We start from the raw sequence: 17,199 nt of genomic DNA, 5'->3' as shown, positions 1-17,199 counted from the left end.
ATCATCAGTACATCAATACATCATCAGTACGTCATCAATACATCATCAATACATCAATACATCATCAGTACATCAATACATCATCAGTACGTCATCAATACATCATCAGTACATCAATACATCATCAATACATCATCAATACATCAATACATCATCAGTACATCAATACATCATCAATACATCATCAATACATCAATACATCATCAGTACATCAATACATCATCAGTACATCATCAATACATCATCAGTACATCGTCAATACGTCATCAATCACTAACTCAGAGTAACAGAAACAGAGGACTAACCCACAAACTAATTCTCACAGTAGTCAACTCACTAACCAACTCACCAACCCATTTACTGACCCAGACAGTGGCCAACTCTCTAACCTACTCACCCACTCACTAACCCACTCACCAACCCTTATACTAACCCACTCTAACCCATTCACCAAACCTCTTACTAACCCACTGTCTAACCCTCTTTCTAACATACTCGCTAAGCCGCTTACTAACTCTCTTAATAACCCAGTCTCTAATTTACTCACTAACCCACTCACCAACCCTTCTACTAACCCACTCTCTAACATACTCACCAACCCTCTTTCTAACCCTCTCACTAACCCACTCACTAACCAACCCACACACTGGTATATAACTGGTGATCTGAGATCTGTGCTCTTTAACCCGGTCTGTAGATCTCCAGTCGTGTTTGATCTGTGTTGCAAGGCGCGTTCCTCCGAAAGAGCGTCCCCTGCTCCCCACACACGAGAGCTTCACCACACGCCAAGATCTCCAAGGTAACACACTCACACACACACACACTCACACACACACTCACACTCACACACACACACTCACACTCACACACACACACACACACACACACAGTGAGTCAGTACAGAACAGAACACAGTGTGAGAAACTGAAGTGCTGAATCAGGAGCTTCAGTCACGACTCGCTGGATTCAAACACCAGCTGAACTTCATTCATTCATCTGCAGTAACCACTTCATCCTGGTCAGGCTGTGGTGGGTCCTGAGCCTTCTCGGGAGACCGCAGTAACCCCCCCACTCCCTCAACACACACACCAAGCAGTTTACCTACTGGTATGTTATTGGTGGGTGAAACCTGAGTACCCAGTGAAAACTCCTAGAGCCGTACTTCACCACTGTACCACCAGGTTTAGCTAACACCCTAAATGGTGTGGCAACAGTTTGGGGAAGGCCCCTGTTTTAGATCCAAGATCCATGAAGACGTGGTTTGGTTGGACGAGTTTGCTGCAGATGAAGTCCTGCATCCAGACGTCTGACCTCAATTTTGGGATGAACCGGATCGTCGATTACGAGCTGGATCTTCTCGTTCAACATCAGTGCCTGACCCCACAAATGTTTTTCTTACTGAACGGGCACAAATTTCTTCATACGCACTTTAAAAACACCCAGAAACAGCTTTCCATTGTTGAGTCGTTTATTAAGATGCAGAGTGTGTTTGGTGTTTGTAGGGAAGATCACGTCTCTGGACACCAGTCAGCTGCGAGCGTCCATGAAGCCCGGCTGGGAGGATCTGGTGAGGCGGTGCATCCAGCGCTTTCACCTGCAGAACGACGGAGACGTCTCCTACGCCAAACGCCACCAACAGGAAGGTTGGTTAACATCCCGGCTAGAACCTTGAACTGTGGAGTTGTGTGTTGATGGTGTGGAGTCTCTGAAGTGTGTGTGTGTGTGTGTGTGTGTTTCTCTCTGCAGTGTTGAGACACGGACAGGCGTTCAGTCCCGTCTACAGGTTCTCTCTGTCCGACGGCACCATCGTCTCGGCTCACACCAAGAGCAAACTGGTCCGATCGCCCGTCACCAACGAGCCTCAGCTGTACATGTCGCTGCACGTCCTGCAGAGGTACACACACACACACACACACACACACACACACACACGGGTACACTTACGCTCAAACGTTTACACACGGCTGCCCAGGTCCGTCCTCCCTCTTCACCACCACCACCACGCTTCACAGGAGGTCCAGAGGGTTTTTTATGGTCTCGTTTTCATTGTGACTTCAGTTAAGCGTCAGGGTGCCAATATTTAGTTCCACATTCCACATGAGAGTGTGAAGCTTCTCGCTCACAGCAGATCAGAACAAAACTCCTCTTAGTATAAGGTGAACGTTTGGATTTCCTTCCCTCACCTTGGCAAAGAGACCACTGTTCCATATAGTTTGTATAAGTGTTTGTCAGATATCTGTTCAGAGCTTCTGAGACTTTCCTCCTGTGATGAAGTTGCTTTTAAATCTTTATGAATTTTGTTTCCTCAGGGAGACGACGGTGTGCGGCATGACCCCTGACCTGGGCAAACCCATGACCCCCTTAACCTCCATGAGCTCTCCTAATCCAGCGAGTGGACCTGCCATGAGTCAGGAGGGCATCATTAATAGCATCACGCCTGCTTTCTCGTCCCCCGGGGCCCGGTTTGGGCGCCCCGGAACCCCACAGAGCATGGGATACGCCCTGAAAACGAACAGTCCGTCTCATCGCGCCAGTCCGGGCGCATCCAGCTCCCCTCGGTTTACCCCTACAAATGCCCTCCATTCTCCAGCTGGCACGTGCACGAGCAGCGGTGGCAGTCAGGGTTACACTAGCAGTTCCTTAAACGCCCTTCAGGCTCTTAGCGAGTGCCAATCGATGAGCCTCAGCCAGTCCATGGGCTCCCCCGATTCAAAAAAACTAGAACTGCCAGCACCGGGGCCGGCCCTGCCCAAACCGGGGAGCACTGGGGAGTCGTTCGGAGAGTCCGAGCAGAGCGGGATCGGGCACGATGGGCATGAACATGACAACAGCGGGCATCATGAGGATAACAAGTTACACGAAAACAAAAACCAGACCAAACTTCTCCAGCTACTCACGACTAAAAACGAAAACACCGAGCTTTCCCTGCCGTCACCACTGCCGGATAAAGAAGGGACGCCCGGGCAGCCACCCGGCACGGCGGGCACCAGCACGACATCGTTAAAGGAGAAGCACAAGATCCTGCACCGCCTCCTGCAGAACAGCACGTCCCCGGTGGACCTGGCCAAGATCACGGCCGAGGCGACGGGAAAAGAGACGGTTCGCGACGCGGGCAACGTCGCCGACATCGTCAAGCAGGAACCGGTGAGTCCCAAAAAGAAGGACAACGCCCTACTGCGCTACCTGCTGGACAGTGACGAGAACGGCATGAAGGACAAAAACGTGAAGCTGGAGGTCGGCGAGATAAAGGTGGAGGACGGGAACCTGGTTCATGTGAAGACCGAGAAGCTGGACAGAGGATATGAGCAGGTGAGCCCAGATCTCAAACGTCTCCTGAATTTGGGACCAGTTTAATAGGAATGGGGGCGGCACCTCACAGCAAGAAGGTCCTGGGTTTGATTCCCAAGTGGAACTGTCCGGGTCCTTTCTGTGTGGAGTTTGCATGTTCTCCCTGTGTCTGTGTTGGTTTACTCCCACAGTACAAAGATGTGCAGTCAGGGTAACTAGAGATACTAACTTGCCCTAAATGTGTGTGTGTGTGCCCTGTGATGGACTGGCGACCTGTCTGGGTTGTTTCGCCCAGTGAATTGTACCCACCGTGACCCTGTGTGTGTGTGTGTGTGTGTGTGTGTGTGTGTGTGTGTGTGTGTGTGTGTACACGCACACACACCTAAACGTCTGTGGACAGGCCTGTAGGGGAAGACTCGGTGATGTTGGGTTGCTAAAAGGAGTCACACAAATTACTACACACAGAGATGCCAATTATTTATACCACATGGTTTATAAACATTGTTTTGATAAGGGTTATTTACTTGAAGTGTGTGTGTGTACACAGTCGAGCGAGCTGGACGATATCTTGGACGATCTACAGAACACTCAGTCGGGTTTCTTCTCAGAATCCGGACCCTCCTCCGCCGATAAACAATCAATCATCAACGACATCCTGCAGATCACAGGGGACGGAGGGCAGCGCCAAGTACCACCCAGTGAGCTCACACACACACACACACACACACACGGCTGAATTCCAAGCCTTTTTAGCAGTACAGTGTTTGTGTACAGTCCACGACACCGGCTCGTTATAACCCTCTAACGATCAGTAAAAGTCAGACCGCACCGCGACCCATTTCACTGCCAGGTTCTTTATGGGGGTCACGTGACTTCACGCTTGACCTACTGAAATAGCCCAATTAGCAAGCAGTGTTAGCATGTAGCTTCAGCCTGCTCCTCTACTCTCCTACACACGCTTAATAACACACAAACACGCATTAAAAGCCTTTTTATACAAAAGTAAAAACTGAAGATTTGTAATGTTTTACTGATTTACTTTATCGTTGTTTTATGTGTCGTGTTTTTAATGTTTTGATTCCTGCTGAGTGGATAAAAAAAAATAAACCTGCAGTTCGTTACACCAGCGCGCCATCTGCTGGCGGAGAGATGTAACTACACCGGCTCTGTTTATCAGATTAAACTTTAATTCTTTTAATACATTTTAATCAAATGTTCGACTGGAAAAACTGTAAAAGCTCCAATAAAGTACAAATATAATTTAATGTCGACCCCTTTTGACACAGAGCTCACAGCCCATAGTTATACAATCAGGATTACAAATTAAACAGCAACTTTGACCAGCGTTTGGTGTTTGGGAACATTAGGGTTTGTCCTGATGAACTGTGTGTGTGTGTGTGTGTGTGTGTGTGTGTGTGTGTGTGCTGTAGATTTCACTGGCCCCAGGCCTCTAGGTCGAGTCCCACCCATGCGGAGCGTCTCCTTGGACATGAATGTTTCGGGTAAAGGTTCTCCAGCTCAGTACCCTGTGATGAGGAACACCTCGCCGTACTCGCTCATGCAGCAGCAGGGCATGATGGCAAATCAGGGCATCGGGGGCAACCAGACCAGCATGGCAGGTGAGTGAACGGTGGGGATGAAAACAAAAACTAAACCATGATGCCAATTACGCCCAATAATGCGTCTCTGCTTGTGTTTCTGATCAGACGTTTGGGTGTCTCAGGGTGTCAGTAGCTCCACCGCTCAGCAGGGGGCGCTGCAGGCTCGTATGGTGCAAAATGCCAATATGCAGATCAGACCGAACAGCCAATCAGGAACCAGAACCATGCTGCAGGGTGGCATGATGCCCAATGGTACACACACACACATCTACAGTCTTTTAAATGCATGTTTTTTTAATTGAAGACTTATCACCATGTGTGTGTGTGTGTGTGTGTGTGTGTGTGTGTTGCAGCTCAGTCTCTGGACATGGACATGAGTCTGGCAGGTCCTACGTTTCCACAGCAACAGGCTCCCCCCAATCAGACAGCGCCATGGCCCGACAGCATGATGCCCATCGAGCAGGTGGCATTCGGAGATCCTAATAGGTAACAGAGAAAACACAACACACACTCTCTCTCTCTCTCTCACACACACACACACACACACACACTAACCATGTCAGCATGGGAGTCATGCAGCCAGCAGAGGGCGCCAGAGTGTAACCATAGACAGACGGTTTTAGGGAGTGAGAAATGGTTCCTGAACCATTATCAATGTAATTGATCATAACGCTGTGTGTGTGTGTGTGTGTTAGGGTGTATGCTACCCCTCAGGAGGTTTGCACAGAGGTACCAGACGAGGGCGCTCTGCTTAATCAGCTCTACTCAGCGCTGAAAGATTACGACGGTCTGGAGGAGATCGACCGAGCTCTGGGAATCCCTGCACTTGTCAGCCAGGTAGCGTTTCCTAACTGGAACCTGAAAGACCTTCCCCAAACTGTTTACATAGAGTTAAATGCATAGCAATTCTTTTTTTATAATTACCTGTTAGCTCATTTGTAGGGGTGTCCACATACTTTGGATTCATTTCCTGCAGAGTTTCAGTGTTCCTGATTTTCTGTGTGTGTGTGTGTGTGTGTGTGTGTGTGTGTGTGTGTGTGTGTGTGTGTCTTAGGCGCCATCGTTAGATTCGGAGCTCTTCCCCTCTCAGGATCAGGTGGTGATGATGGATCAGAAGCCTCTGTACCCTCAGCAGCAGTACGCCACGCCCTCGTCCCAAAACGCGCCCGGAGCTTACGCGCCCATGCAGGACGCCGCTTATCACGGCATGCCGGGACTCGCCGCCCAGAGACCGGGCTTCCCCATGATCCGCATGCATCCCAGACCGGGACTCCGCCCGCCGGGGAGCGTCCCGAATCAACCCAACGCGCTGAGACTGCAGCTGCAGCACCGACTACAAGCACAACAGGTAACGGCCAATCAGAGGCGACGGAATTTCAATCGGCTTGTCCGGGGGGGGGGTCTCTGTGCAGCGCCATCGATCGGCCTGCAGAGGGCGTCACTGCTGCAGGTATGAGGAATCCCCTTAGCCCTCTGCTGGCTGATCGATGGCGCTGCACAGAAACGGGGGATAACTGAGATAACAGGCACGTGACTCTCAGTGCGCAATACGGATCTCCGTATGTCAGTCATCTGTTTGTCTGTGTGTTCCAGAACCGTCAGCCGATGATGAACCAGATGAGCGGGGTGGCGAACGTTAACCTACCTCTCAGACCCAGCGTCCCAAATCAGGTTCCTGTTTAGATCAAAGAGAAACGTCTGATCAGTTTGAACCCTTTGATCTTACGTACAGGTGCTAATGAGCTTTTATCTTGGACAGGGAGGCATAAACGCTCAGATGTTGGCGCAGCGGCAGCGGGAGATGCTCAGCAATCATCTGCGGCTGAGACAGCGCATGAGCATGAGACCTCAGGGCCTCAACATGCCAGCCAACATGCCCCCCGGGGCCATGGGCGCCGCCCAGATGAGCCACGCCAACCCTACACACTTTCCCTACGCGCCCAACTACGGTACAGACCCGCCAACATCATCATCATTCTTATTCTCCAAATAATGACATCACGAATGTTGACCAGTGAAATGTCCGGGATGTTAACGCTGCGTCCGTTCTTTTTCTGTGACTGAATGATTAGAACCCAAAATACTGGGTCAAAAATATACAGACACCAACATACAGCATGTTCTCCTGATCCCTCGTCACTCATTCTGTGTGCACTCAAACTAGCCCTGTTTATATAGGCACAGAGAAGTCAGCAGTCTGAACCTCCAGATCAAGCATTAAGTTCCCGTCTGTATATTTTTGACCCGCCTGATCCCCCCCCTGCCGTTCGGTCACAGAAACCGAGCGCAGTGTGGAGCGGTTGTAGCGGTCCAGTGACCTGTTCTCTTTGTTTTGGGCGTGTCAGGAATGGCTCAACAGCCTGATGCAGGTTTCGGAGGTGCCGCCACCCCCCAGAGTCCCATCATATCCCCCAGAATGGGACACATCCAAAGTTCCATAATGCAACAGGGCGGCGCCACTTTCCAGTCCTCACCGGATCTGAATGGCTGGACGCAGGGCGGCATGAACGCCAACAGGTACACACACACACACACACACACACACACACACACAATAACAACAACAATATTAGTAATAATAATAAAATATAATAATAATAATAATAATAACAATAATATTAATAATAATAATAATAATAAAATATATATAATGTCTCTCTCTGCAGTGTGTTCCAGCAGCAGCAGGTCGGGGGTGCAGGAGGCTCCGCTGGTGTGTTCAATAATAACGGGATGAACATGAACATTCCCAACACCAACAACATCAACAGCATGGGCCAGATGAGCACTGAGCAGGTTCCTCACGCGCACACACACACACACACACACGCACACACACCTTATAATCCATGGTTTGAGTAGAAGAAAGTAGAAGTATGTGAACACTTGATTATGAGCTTGTTGGAAGTCTCATTTTAATAATGTGTGAATGATGTGGTGCTGATCCCTCCCACCACACCGCCATGCAGATATTTTGGGGTGTTTCTGCTGGAATTTGTGCTCATTTAATTGTAAGATCTCAATCGATTGTAGTTCATCGGAAGGCTCTGAGCAGCCTCGTGTTTCTCCACATGACTTTATAGACCTAGCTTCATGTACAGGGCCTTCCCTAAACTGTTAACACAAAGCATGTACAGTAGAATGTGTACGCATGTACTCCTGTTAGCAAACGTTCTGATTAAAGCACCTAAAGTCGCTCGCTGGGAGGAGCGCACACACGAGCCAGAGGAGCGGCCGATCAGCGGGGAGTGGATATGACTAAACTGGGAGATATGACTAAACTGTGTAGCTCCTCACATCATGAGATGAGAGACATGAATCGGGCCCCTGAGCTGATATACGAGGACGCTGTAACAGAACGAGGCCCCCGAGAGCCGCTCCCACGCTCCTCATCAGTAATAACACGTCAGGAAGGTCCCAGCGTTCCCAGAGTTCCCAGCGCTCCCGGTGTTGGATTTATTGGGCGTCGGAGCTCTGCGGCTTCTGCTGAGATGTTAAGTGCGGTGTTTACCGAGGGCCACGCCCGCTCATTCATTATTAACACTAATTAGTGTTTTTAGCACTGAGATCTGAATCGCTGATGGAACCGACTGAAGGATTTAAAGCTGTTCGGGTTTCGACCTCAAACACACACACACACACACACACACACACACACACACACTGCATGACCAAAAGTATGAGGACACCCCTTCTAACTAAGGACTTCAGGCTTTGTGCCAACAGTTTGGGGAAGGCTCTTCTCTGTTCCAGCCCCTGTCTACAAAGCAATGCTGAAGGAGCCCCAGTGTCCAGCGTCGTGCCCTGACCTCAACCCGACCAAAGATTTTTGGAATGAACCAGACTGGAGCTGTGTTTTCAAGCCAGAGCTTCACCCTGGACACAAATCCCCATAAACACACTCTAAAATCTCTAATCTTGTAGCCAGTCTTCACAGAACAGGGTTTTATAGTTCATGATAGCGCTCATGATTTTTGAAAGCTTTAGTCGAGTGTCTACATACTTTTAGTGGTGAGTTGGAGGTTTGATTTGTATCGTTATAGTCGATATGTGAGGATCATGACGTTCTGAATATCACGATATATCGTATAATCGATTATCGGCTCCGGTCTGACCTCAGCCGTGTTGATGTGATGGTGACCTTGTGCCGCTCTGGTCAGACAGGAGAGCTGAGAACATCAGTCCTGTTGTTTCTGCTGCAGCTTTTAAGCTCATAAAACCTCCTGAATGTTTCATAAAGCCGGCGCGGCGCGGCTCTGATCGGATCAGCCGCTCGCTAGTCCGACGCCGGCTCTGATTTATTCGGCTCGAGTGTTCAATGTAACTAGCGGCTCTTAATAATTCAACGTTTCGCCATTAGAGCAGTTTGGAGGAATTATGAGCCGCTCTATTTATTAGCTCCTGGTGGACGCTAAAGTTTGGCGTAAAGGCGCCTAATTAACCGCGGCCGTTTGGGGTCGAGCCGAGAGTGCTTTTATACTTTTACGCTGGTTTGATGTGCAGCTCTGGGGTCTGAAACACGTCATCGGGCTTAATGGTTCTGTGAGAGTAAACGAGCAGCTAATTATCTCATCTCACACTGAAAAACACATCAAAGCATCAGCGCTAATATTAAGATCAATTATTAATATTTTATATTTACGTCTGGTGTAAAAAATAATCGCCCTTTCTTATTCACCTCGATTATTTTTACACTTTAAACACCTCATATAAAGACGTACTGGGGTACCATGAATTCGAATCCCAGCTGTGCTACCGACCTGGCTGGGCATCCTTCAGACCCAACCAGTGGTGTCTGTGGGTGGGAAGTTCAGAAGTTGGTTGAAGGCTGGCGGATGTGTGGTTGAAGGTCAGCTCCACCGTGTGTGTTGTAAGAGAAGACTTTGTTGGGATTTGTTCCTCACACACCGACTCTGTTTGCTGTTTCTTTTAGCAGAAATACTGCTGACCACCAGGGGGCGCCGTCTGACTGATTTCTTACCAGCAGGGAGTACGAGCGAGTCTGCACCCCTTCACCTGCCCCCCTCAGAGGGTCCCTTCGCCCCCCCGCGCTGGAGACTACAGTGGCATCCTAAAAACTCCACACACACGCACACACACACATCTATGATCACTTTGATCTTTAGGACCTCGAATGCCACCCGGACTCTGTGGATCCAACACACACACACACACACACACACACACACAGCAGTCTGGTAGTTGTGTAGATTCTGCATTCACCGTAGTGTGACTTAGTGGAACCCTTCTGTATTTGGTGGCATCAGGATCCTACGAATGTATTTTTTCTCTACCCGCCTCTCTACTAATACTGTACCCGCCTCTCTACCCATCCCTAATCAACTTTGTACCCGTGTCTCTACTTGTTCCTATCCCTGTCCTCCAAACAACCCTGTACCCGCCTCTCAACCTGTCTCTCTACCTGTCCCCAACCATCCTTGTACCTGTCTTTTTACCCATTCCCCCAACCAACTCTCTACCCCCAAACCAACCTTGTACCCACCTCTCTACCCAACCTCTAACCAAACCTGTACCCACCTCTCTACCCATCTCCCGTCTCTGTACCCGTCCTTTCAGGTACCCCTGTCTTAGTGAATCTAAACCACACTCTCGCCCCTCTTGGTTAGCGCTCATCATTTACCACTTGGAGAGTAAATATGAACCGTCTGCTCAGACGTGGCAGCGCTCCGGTTCGGGTTCGAGCTTTTCCTTCTGCTGTATAGAGCTGAAACCGTCGATGTGTCCTGAGCTCAGCGTGTAGAGAAACTCATCCAAGTTCATTTCAGCTTCATCGCTTCATATTTATAAGAATGAAACGCTCGGTAGTTTTAAATCAGACTGATTTTGTGCTTTAGCTGTTAGACTGTAAATACTGATGATAAGAAATTATATATATATATTTATTTTGGACGCTTTGGGTTTGGACCCCCTTCCCTGAGCTGGTCTTAACTGCTTCTGGAATGTTTTAATGTGTGTATATTTTATTAGAGTGTGTGTGTGATGTGTGTTTCTCCCTCTGGGCTGAAATATAGGACTGGATCATCATATCACAATAATAATCATTAATAATAATAAATAATAATACGTTCATCTACAATTCTACACAAGTCTCTGAAATACTGAATCATAGACTTCTGGATTGTATTTCTGTTCATGTCTACGTGCTTGGCAGATTAACCTTTAACCTTCTGATCACTAGTCCAGTACTTTAAGCACTAAGCCTTCAAATATGTCATGTGGGGCCTCATCACGGCGTAACATAACCGGCGGGACTTAATGTGGTTCAGTGGCTCTTTTTCTGTTCTGGCCGTCTCATACAGTCGCTCAGTGATGATCATCTTCCTCCATGTTCTCAAAAGTCTGAATGCATCTTTTTTCCTCTTTCTTCAGCGTCCAGGCTTCACGTCAGTACGTGGCTACTGGCCAGATCCAGGTTCTCATCAGTCGTAGCTCAGTATCATGTACAACGTTAAATTAATTAAAGATGGATAGATAAAACACTAAAGAATGTTAGTGAGGTCACATGATCAGGTTTGTGATTGTTATTGTGATATCGATGTCACCCGGTCGTATCGCCCAGCCCTGGTCACTTGTGTTACTAAAGCTGGTGAAATGAGTGATTTTTGTGTGTGTGTGTGTGTGTGTGTGTGTGTTTAGCTGCTTGCTTCGCTTCTCAGCTTTTTTTAAATCTACTCGACAGCCATAAACTCGACACGGCCGTGATTCTTTCTGTCGTGTTCGATGTTAACGAGCAATAACTCTTGATACGTCTCGCCTGGTTTCTGCGGTTTTTGTAGTTTTGTACAGATTTTTCGCGCCCACTTTTGGACCCAGTATTAAAGTTTTTATTGCGCTTTATATCCGGGGAAATTCTGATAAACTAATCGTCCAAACCTGGAGGTTCTTCAGCGATACGCCGCCGGTGGGGCCGGTGGTTCAGGGCTGCACTCCTGCCGCGGGGCTAACTTTGGGTCGACTCAGGAGTCCAGCGCTGACGTCCCGCACCCCCGGCTGAAAACAGTCACTACCTAAAAGCTGCATTTTGGGGCAGAAATCCAAAGATTGTTAGCATTTTTAAATCAGTATAAGCCATGAGACGAAGCGGGGAGAGCTTTCTGAGGTATCAGGTCTCGTTCCGACACCGCCACCTTTACCGCAGCCGCGCGTCATGGTTTTTATTTCTCAGACGTGATGTGTTCATGCGGTCAGCTTGTTTTGTAGCTCTGTAGCGCTAACTGCTGAAAGCTAAGCTAGCGTATGTTGCCTTAGACCTGATTAACGTTGTGTGCTGATTATAGCGCTGTGTTCTATCTGTACTCTTTATATACTGTATATATGGTGGACATATATGATGTAAAGCTGTGACCGGAGGTACCGCGGTGTTTTATCACCCTCGACTGAATGTGATGATCACATTAGGCCTCTCGTACCTGCATTTACTTTTGCACACTCGCAGGTGATGAACCAGACTAGTAGACTGTGGTACAGGTACCATGAAGGTTTAGGAACCCCCATACCAGGAGGTATCCATGATGACATTGTAAAATATGGACGGAAATACAGAGGAATCATTTCAAATCAGTAAATTTATTAAAAAGCATGAGAAATGATTAGATTGGTAACACGGATCCTGCAAAAGGTGGATTGGGTGGTTTAAATCACCCCCAGGTGTGTTGACGTCCATCCAGGTTGGTCAGTATTTCCAGGGCTCACTGGGAAAATCAGTTGGTGAATGTAGACCTGCTGTGCATACGTGGGGTACGAGGTGCTACTCTGAGCTCTTTGAGAGTGTTGGAGAACCCCTGGTCTAGCCAATTAAAGCAGGCAAGAGCAGGCGAAGCTCCTGATTGGCCAAAATAGAAATCAGGAGCCTCACAGGTTTTTCAGCAGGGGGTCCTGGGGTCTCCTGCTTAAGCACGGTGTGGTTTGACTGGTGCTTTATGTATTATTTAGGGAAGGACCGTACATTTACTGCAGCCAGTCATCCACTAGATGGAGTCAGAGACTACTTTAGCACTATGTCCACCAGCTATACAACCTCAATCAACCTGATCGATCCACAATCAGGCCACTGATTTACAGCCTCTCTCTCTCTCTCCAGTAGCTTGTGTTTGTCCATCTTTCTCTCCTTTATGTACCAGTTGAAGATCTTTTGTGGTTTTATTATAATAATTTTTGTAAAATTGATTATTTCCTCTCTGAATGATTGATTATTGATGATGATGATGATGGATCGGGAAACTGAAGCAATATATAATTTATTTGGACCTCCTGCAGTGAAGCGGATAGAGTTGCGCGGTATTATTATTATTATTAATATTATTATTATATATTTTAATTTTTTATTTCGTTCTGTTTTGTGTTTGTGCACGTGATGGGTGTGTCTCACCTGGTCACGCGCACCGGTGTTTGTGAGCGCGAGCGTTTTTATGCAAAACTTTCCACTTTACTGAAGTTATGCAAGTGTGAATAAACTGATGCGGCTTTAGCTCCTGCTGTTCGGTGTTAAATAATAATGATGAATATTAATGATGATAATTATTATTATTATATTTGTTGTAAATAAAGAATTCGGTAAAACTCGAGTCTCTGTTGTTCTTTGTTCTGGTTCAGCTGTCGGTGAGATGAAAGAAACCGAGAGAGAGACCGGAGGAGTGAAGTTCAGTTCTAAAATAAAATAATTTATATAGAAATAATAAAATAACAACATAAACTGATTTAAATCTTTCTGTAATAACGCCAGATTTATCTTAATTAACGTGTTACATCAGTAATATGATCGATGTGTTTACATTTATTTCTGACATCTCTAGATTTATTTACTCTATGTTCTAGAATTTATTATTGAATTTATTACTTAAAACTGAAGATTCTTTCCACAATAATTTCTACAATTTCTTTCTGTGACTGAAACATTTGGATCTTATTTGTGTTTCAAATCAAGGACTCGTCTGATCTGTAACAGCTTTTACATCCTGCATGGACACAGAAATATTTAAACAGAGTAAAAACAGATCAGATTTAATTCTGTTATATCATTTAAAACGGATCCTATTTCTGCAGCAGTGTGTGCTTTACACCATCCTGACCCACTCCTGCTCCTGATGTGTAATAAGCGCCTCAAAAACATCTGATATTCTATTCTATATATTTTTATATTCTATATATTTTATTGTAATAAAATGACAGCAAGGAAACAAAAGAAATAAAATGAAAAAGCGGTTTTTATTTTAAATCACGTTGATAAAATATAATTTGATCTCATTCTTAAATATTCTGATTATTTCTCTGATTAATATTTTAAATTCTGCATGTATATGTTTTACGATTTAGTATTAGAATATTACATCAGGTAGGAGTTTTTAAATTATTGAGAGATTATTAATACGGTATTTTTGCCATTTGAACACGTTCTTCTAAATTATTTGGACTTATTTGTCTGACCGTTTAATATTAAATGTTTTATTAACACATTGTTATTGGTTTTTGTTTCTTCATTTATTTATTAGTTTTAGTTGTTTGGATTTTTATTTCTAGTAAGAAATATAAGATGTAAATACGAGTTTATTTATTCGTTTATTAATTCGTTTGGAAACGAATGTGCACAAAAAATAAGTAAGTAGCTCCTGATTAATAACAAAAACTATTATTTTTTAAACATCAAAACACAGTATATTAATTATCATTTTTATTATATATGGATGAGATCAAGTGGATAAATCTTTACACTTTGACGAAGCCACAACAAACCAAACCAAAGCAAAGCAGTTATCAAATCTAGAGGAAAGAATGAAAATGAGTCGTGATGATGGAACAAATGTCAGGTAACAGAAACAGATAATAATAATAATAATAATAATAATAATAATAAGAAGAAGAAGAATAAGAATAACAACAATAATAATAAAAATAACAATAATAATAATAATAATAATAATAATGGACTGTTTGAATGTTTGCTAAATAATTTAAATGTTTAAATGATAAAATGTGAACATTTCTGTTGCTGCTGAATGAGGTGATGATCAGTAGTTAACACATTGGAGAAATGAGTGTTACATATGAAAGAGTTTTAGAGAAGGAACAAGGGGGATCAGGACTGAGAGTTAAACCCCCCAGGGGGGAGAGAAGAATGAGCTGATGGAGAGAGAGAGAGAGAGAGAGAGAGAGAGAGAGAGAGAGAGAGAGAGAGAGATTTCACTTCTTACTCCTCAGGTTTCCAGTCCTGATCCAGACAGCATCCTGACTTCAACCCATCCACTTATCTTTCCTCTTCTGATTGTCTGGGCTTAAACATTTCTATTACTTTTAATTCTTTATTTTTGTACCAAAACGAAACTTGTCTTTGATTTTTTTGCTCCATTTTGACCAAAAACTTGCTTTTCTGGTAAGTGATTTTCTTACAGTGATTGGATTTGGTTTTAGAAGATCTATTGCTTTACATTAGAGGATTGATCTTAATACCTGTCATGTGTTGATCATTAATTATAAAATACAATTTAATAATCATATGAAATAATTTTACTCAGAAAAGTTTCTGTAATCTGAACATAATGGAATTAATTCTTGCTGATATGCAGCATTCACAGTTCTGGGCAAAATTGTGAACACTGTTTAAAGTTAAAGAAACATGCAAAAACGTATCAATTCATTAAATAATTTACTTATTTATCAATTAATTAATTTACTATTATTATTATTTTATTGTTGCATGGTATGCATGTGTATGTGTATATACTGATTGGTTAATTGATGATTGAAGCATTGCATTTGTGCATTATTTTATAAATGTATAAGTGTGTGTGTGTGTGTGTGTGTGTGTGTGTTGGGTGTGTGTGTGTTAATGCAGTAATGAGTGAGTCTGAAGGACTTTATGGAGCATGACAGTGGTGTTCATGCTGCTAACAGAGTGTGCAGCTTCATTACTGCTGACCCTCCTGACCCTGATTTGTCTCAGACTGAAAACACTGCAGGAAATCACCAGTTAGGAACAAAACAAGTGCAGGAGACCAAACACAGCAAATGACTTTATAATCTCACACCCATGTTCCTCCCTGCATGAAGCTCTTATAGTTAAAATACAGCACATTAGATTTTATTCTAAATTTATACTTAAAACAACAAACAAACAAACTTAATTTAATCTTTTATTCCTGATTCAAATAAAGTCTTCATGCAGAACAAAATGTCATGGTTCCACTTTTCGGGTAGCTTAAAATAATCATAATTTAGATTTAATTAATTATTCTCTTCATGGATGCATTTATTCTGTTTCCTCCAGTTAAAAATATATTTCAAAAGTTTATGACCCCAATTGATATATAAAAAATCCTTGGTGCATGTTCAGCTCCATTTTTCAGCAAATTATCAGCCTAATTCTGAATTTTATTCATTTATTTATTTCTTACTACAGAAATGTTAAGTCATCAAGTCAAATACATATTAAATAACATTTTTATTTTGTGGTCTCATATTCAGCTTGTTCCAATAATTTGAACGTTTTCTATGTGTTTATAATGTAAAATAATGTAACGCTACAATTTTACATAAAAAAGCAACAATATTAAACTGAATTTAACCCGAATTTTCATCTCAAGAAATGATCCGCCTGATTTCCTCCGATTTATTAAGTTTAATAGTTACTTACATTTAAAACCTTTTGTTTTTTTCTGCACAAATATTTTTAATGAATAAAAATTAGAACTTTATTTAATCGTAAACATTCATTAAGAATTTTTACTTTTACTTTCATTTAAAAGAAGTAAAATAAAAAAGTGCGTCAAACACAAACACAAAGATTTAAACTTAATCTTAATAAATTCAGGACATTAAAACAGGTCTCAGACTTCAGAATCTCGACATTTATAGAATTCATTTATTTAATTTAATATGAATGTATTAGTGAAAGTAAATGAATAAAGAAACGCGGCTGATTTTTCTGCTCATTTAAAGTTTAGTTGAAATTTAGTTGAACAGTTTTTATATGATATGAAAGCGTAAAAGTTTCAGAGCTCTGGTATATTTGCATAATCCTTTATTATAATTCTTATAGTAATTATAATGTAGGTTTACCGTCAAATTTTTAAATTATAAAAGTATATTTTGCTATAATTAAATTGTTACTCAATAATATAATGATTATGAGTTTTATTGCAGGACTGGACTTATCTGATATTATTTTCATCATATTTTTGATATATTACAAGTTAAAACCAAACGAATCATGTAATTATTCTGATTAAACATTGTGATGTTTTTATTTTCTGCAGATCTCTGAACCCTCAGGACCCTCAGCCCTATGCCTGCTGCGGTG

The 17,199-nt window shown here is 43.8% G+C and overlaps 1 protein-coding gene across 6 annotated transcripts in view; it reads left to right on the top strand.

Moving 5' to 3' along the window:
* ncoa2 (nuclear receptor coactivator 2) overlaps positions 1-13,466 on the top strand; it is a 30,403-nt gene extending 16,937 nt beyond the window's left edge. For 5 of the 6 annotated variants that reach the window (XM_062985840.1, XM_062985842.1, XM_062985841.1 and 2 more), the window contains exons 8-22: positions 698-799; positions 1,503-1,643; positions 1,747-1,894; positions 2,310-3,309; positions 3,836-3,986; positions 4,719-4,907; positions 4,995-5,141; positions 5,243-5,375; positions 5,585-5,726; positions 5,944-6,237; positions 6,483-6,560; positions 6,649-6,838; positions 7,235-7,406; positions 7,556-7,682; positions 9,820-13,466. In XM_062985840.1, the coding sequence (XP_062841910.1) occupies positions 698-799; positions 1,503-1,643; positions 1,747-1,894; positions 2,310-3,309; positions 3,836-3,986; positions 4,719-4,907; positions 4,995-5,141; positions 5,243-5,375; positions 5,585-5,726; positions 5,944-6,237; positions 6,483-6,560; positions 6,649-6,838; positions 7,235-7,406; positions 7,556-7,682; positions 9,820-9,834 (3,029 nt within the window). In that variant the 3' untranslated portion in view covers positions 9,835-13,466. The remainder of the gene's footprint in view (positions 1-697; positions 800-1,502; positions 1,644-1,746; positions 1,895-2,309; positions 3,310-3,835; positions 3,987-4,718; positions 4,908-4,994; positions 5,142-5,242; positions 5,376-5,584; positions 5,727-5,943; positions 6,238-6,482; positions 6,561-6,648; positions 6,839-7,234; positions 7,407-7,555; positions 7,683-9,819) is intronic. The other variant, XM_062985843.1, reaches the window with a different exon arrangement.
* The last annotated feature ends 3,733 nt before the right edge of the window (positions 13,467-17,199 follow it).

This window comes from Trichomycterus rosablanca, chromosome 23 (genome assembly GCF_030014385.1).
Source record: "Trichomycterus rosablanca isolate fTriRos1 chromosome 23, fTriRos1.hap1, whole genome shotgun sequence".
Taxonomy (NCBI): Eukaryota; Metazoa; Chordata; class Actinopteri; order Siluriformes; family Trichomycteridae; genus Trichomycterus; species Trichomycterus rosablanca.
Note: the sequence above shows the minus strand (reverse complement) of the source record. Positions and strands in the feature narration are given on the sequence as shown.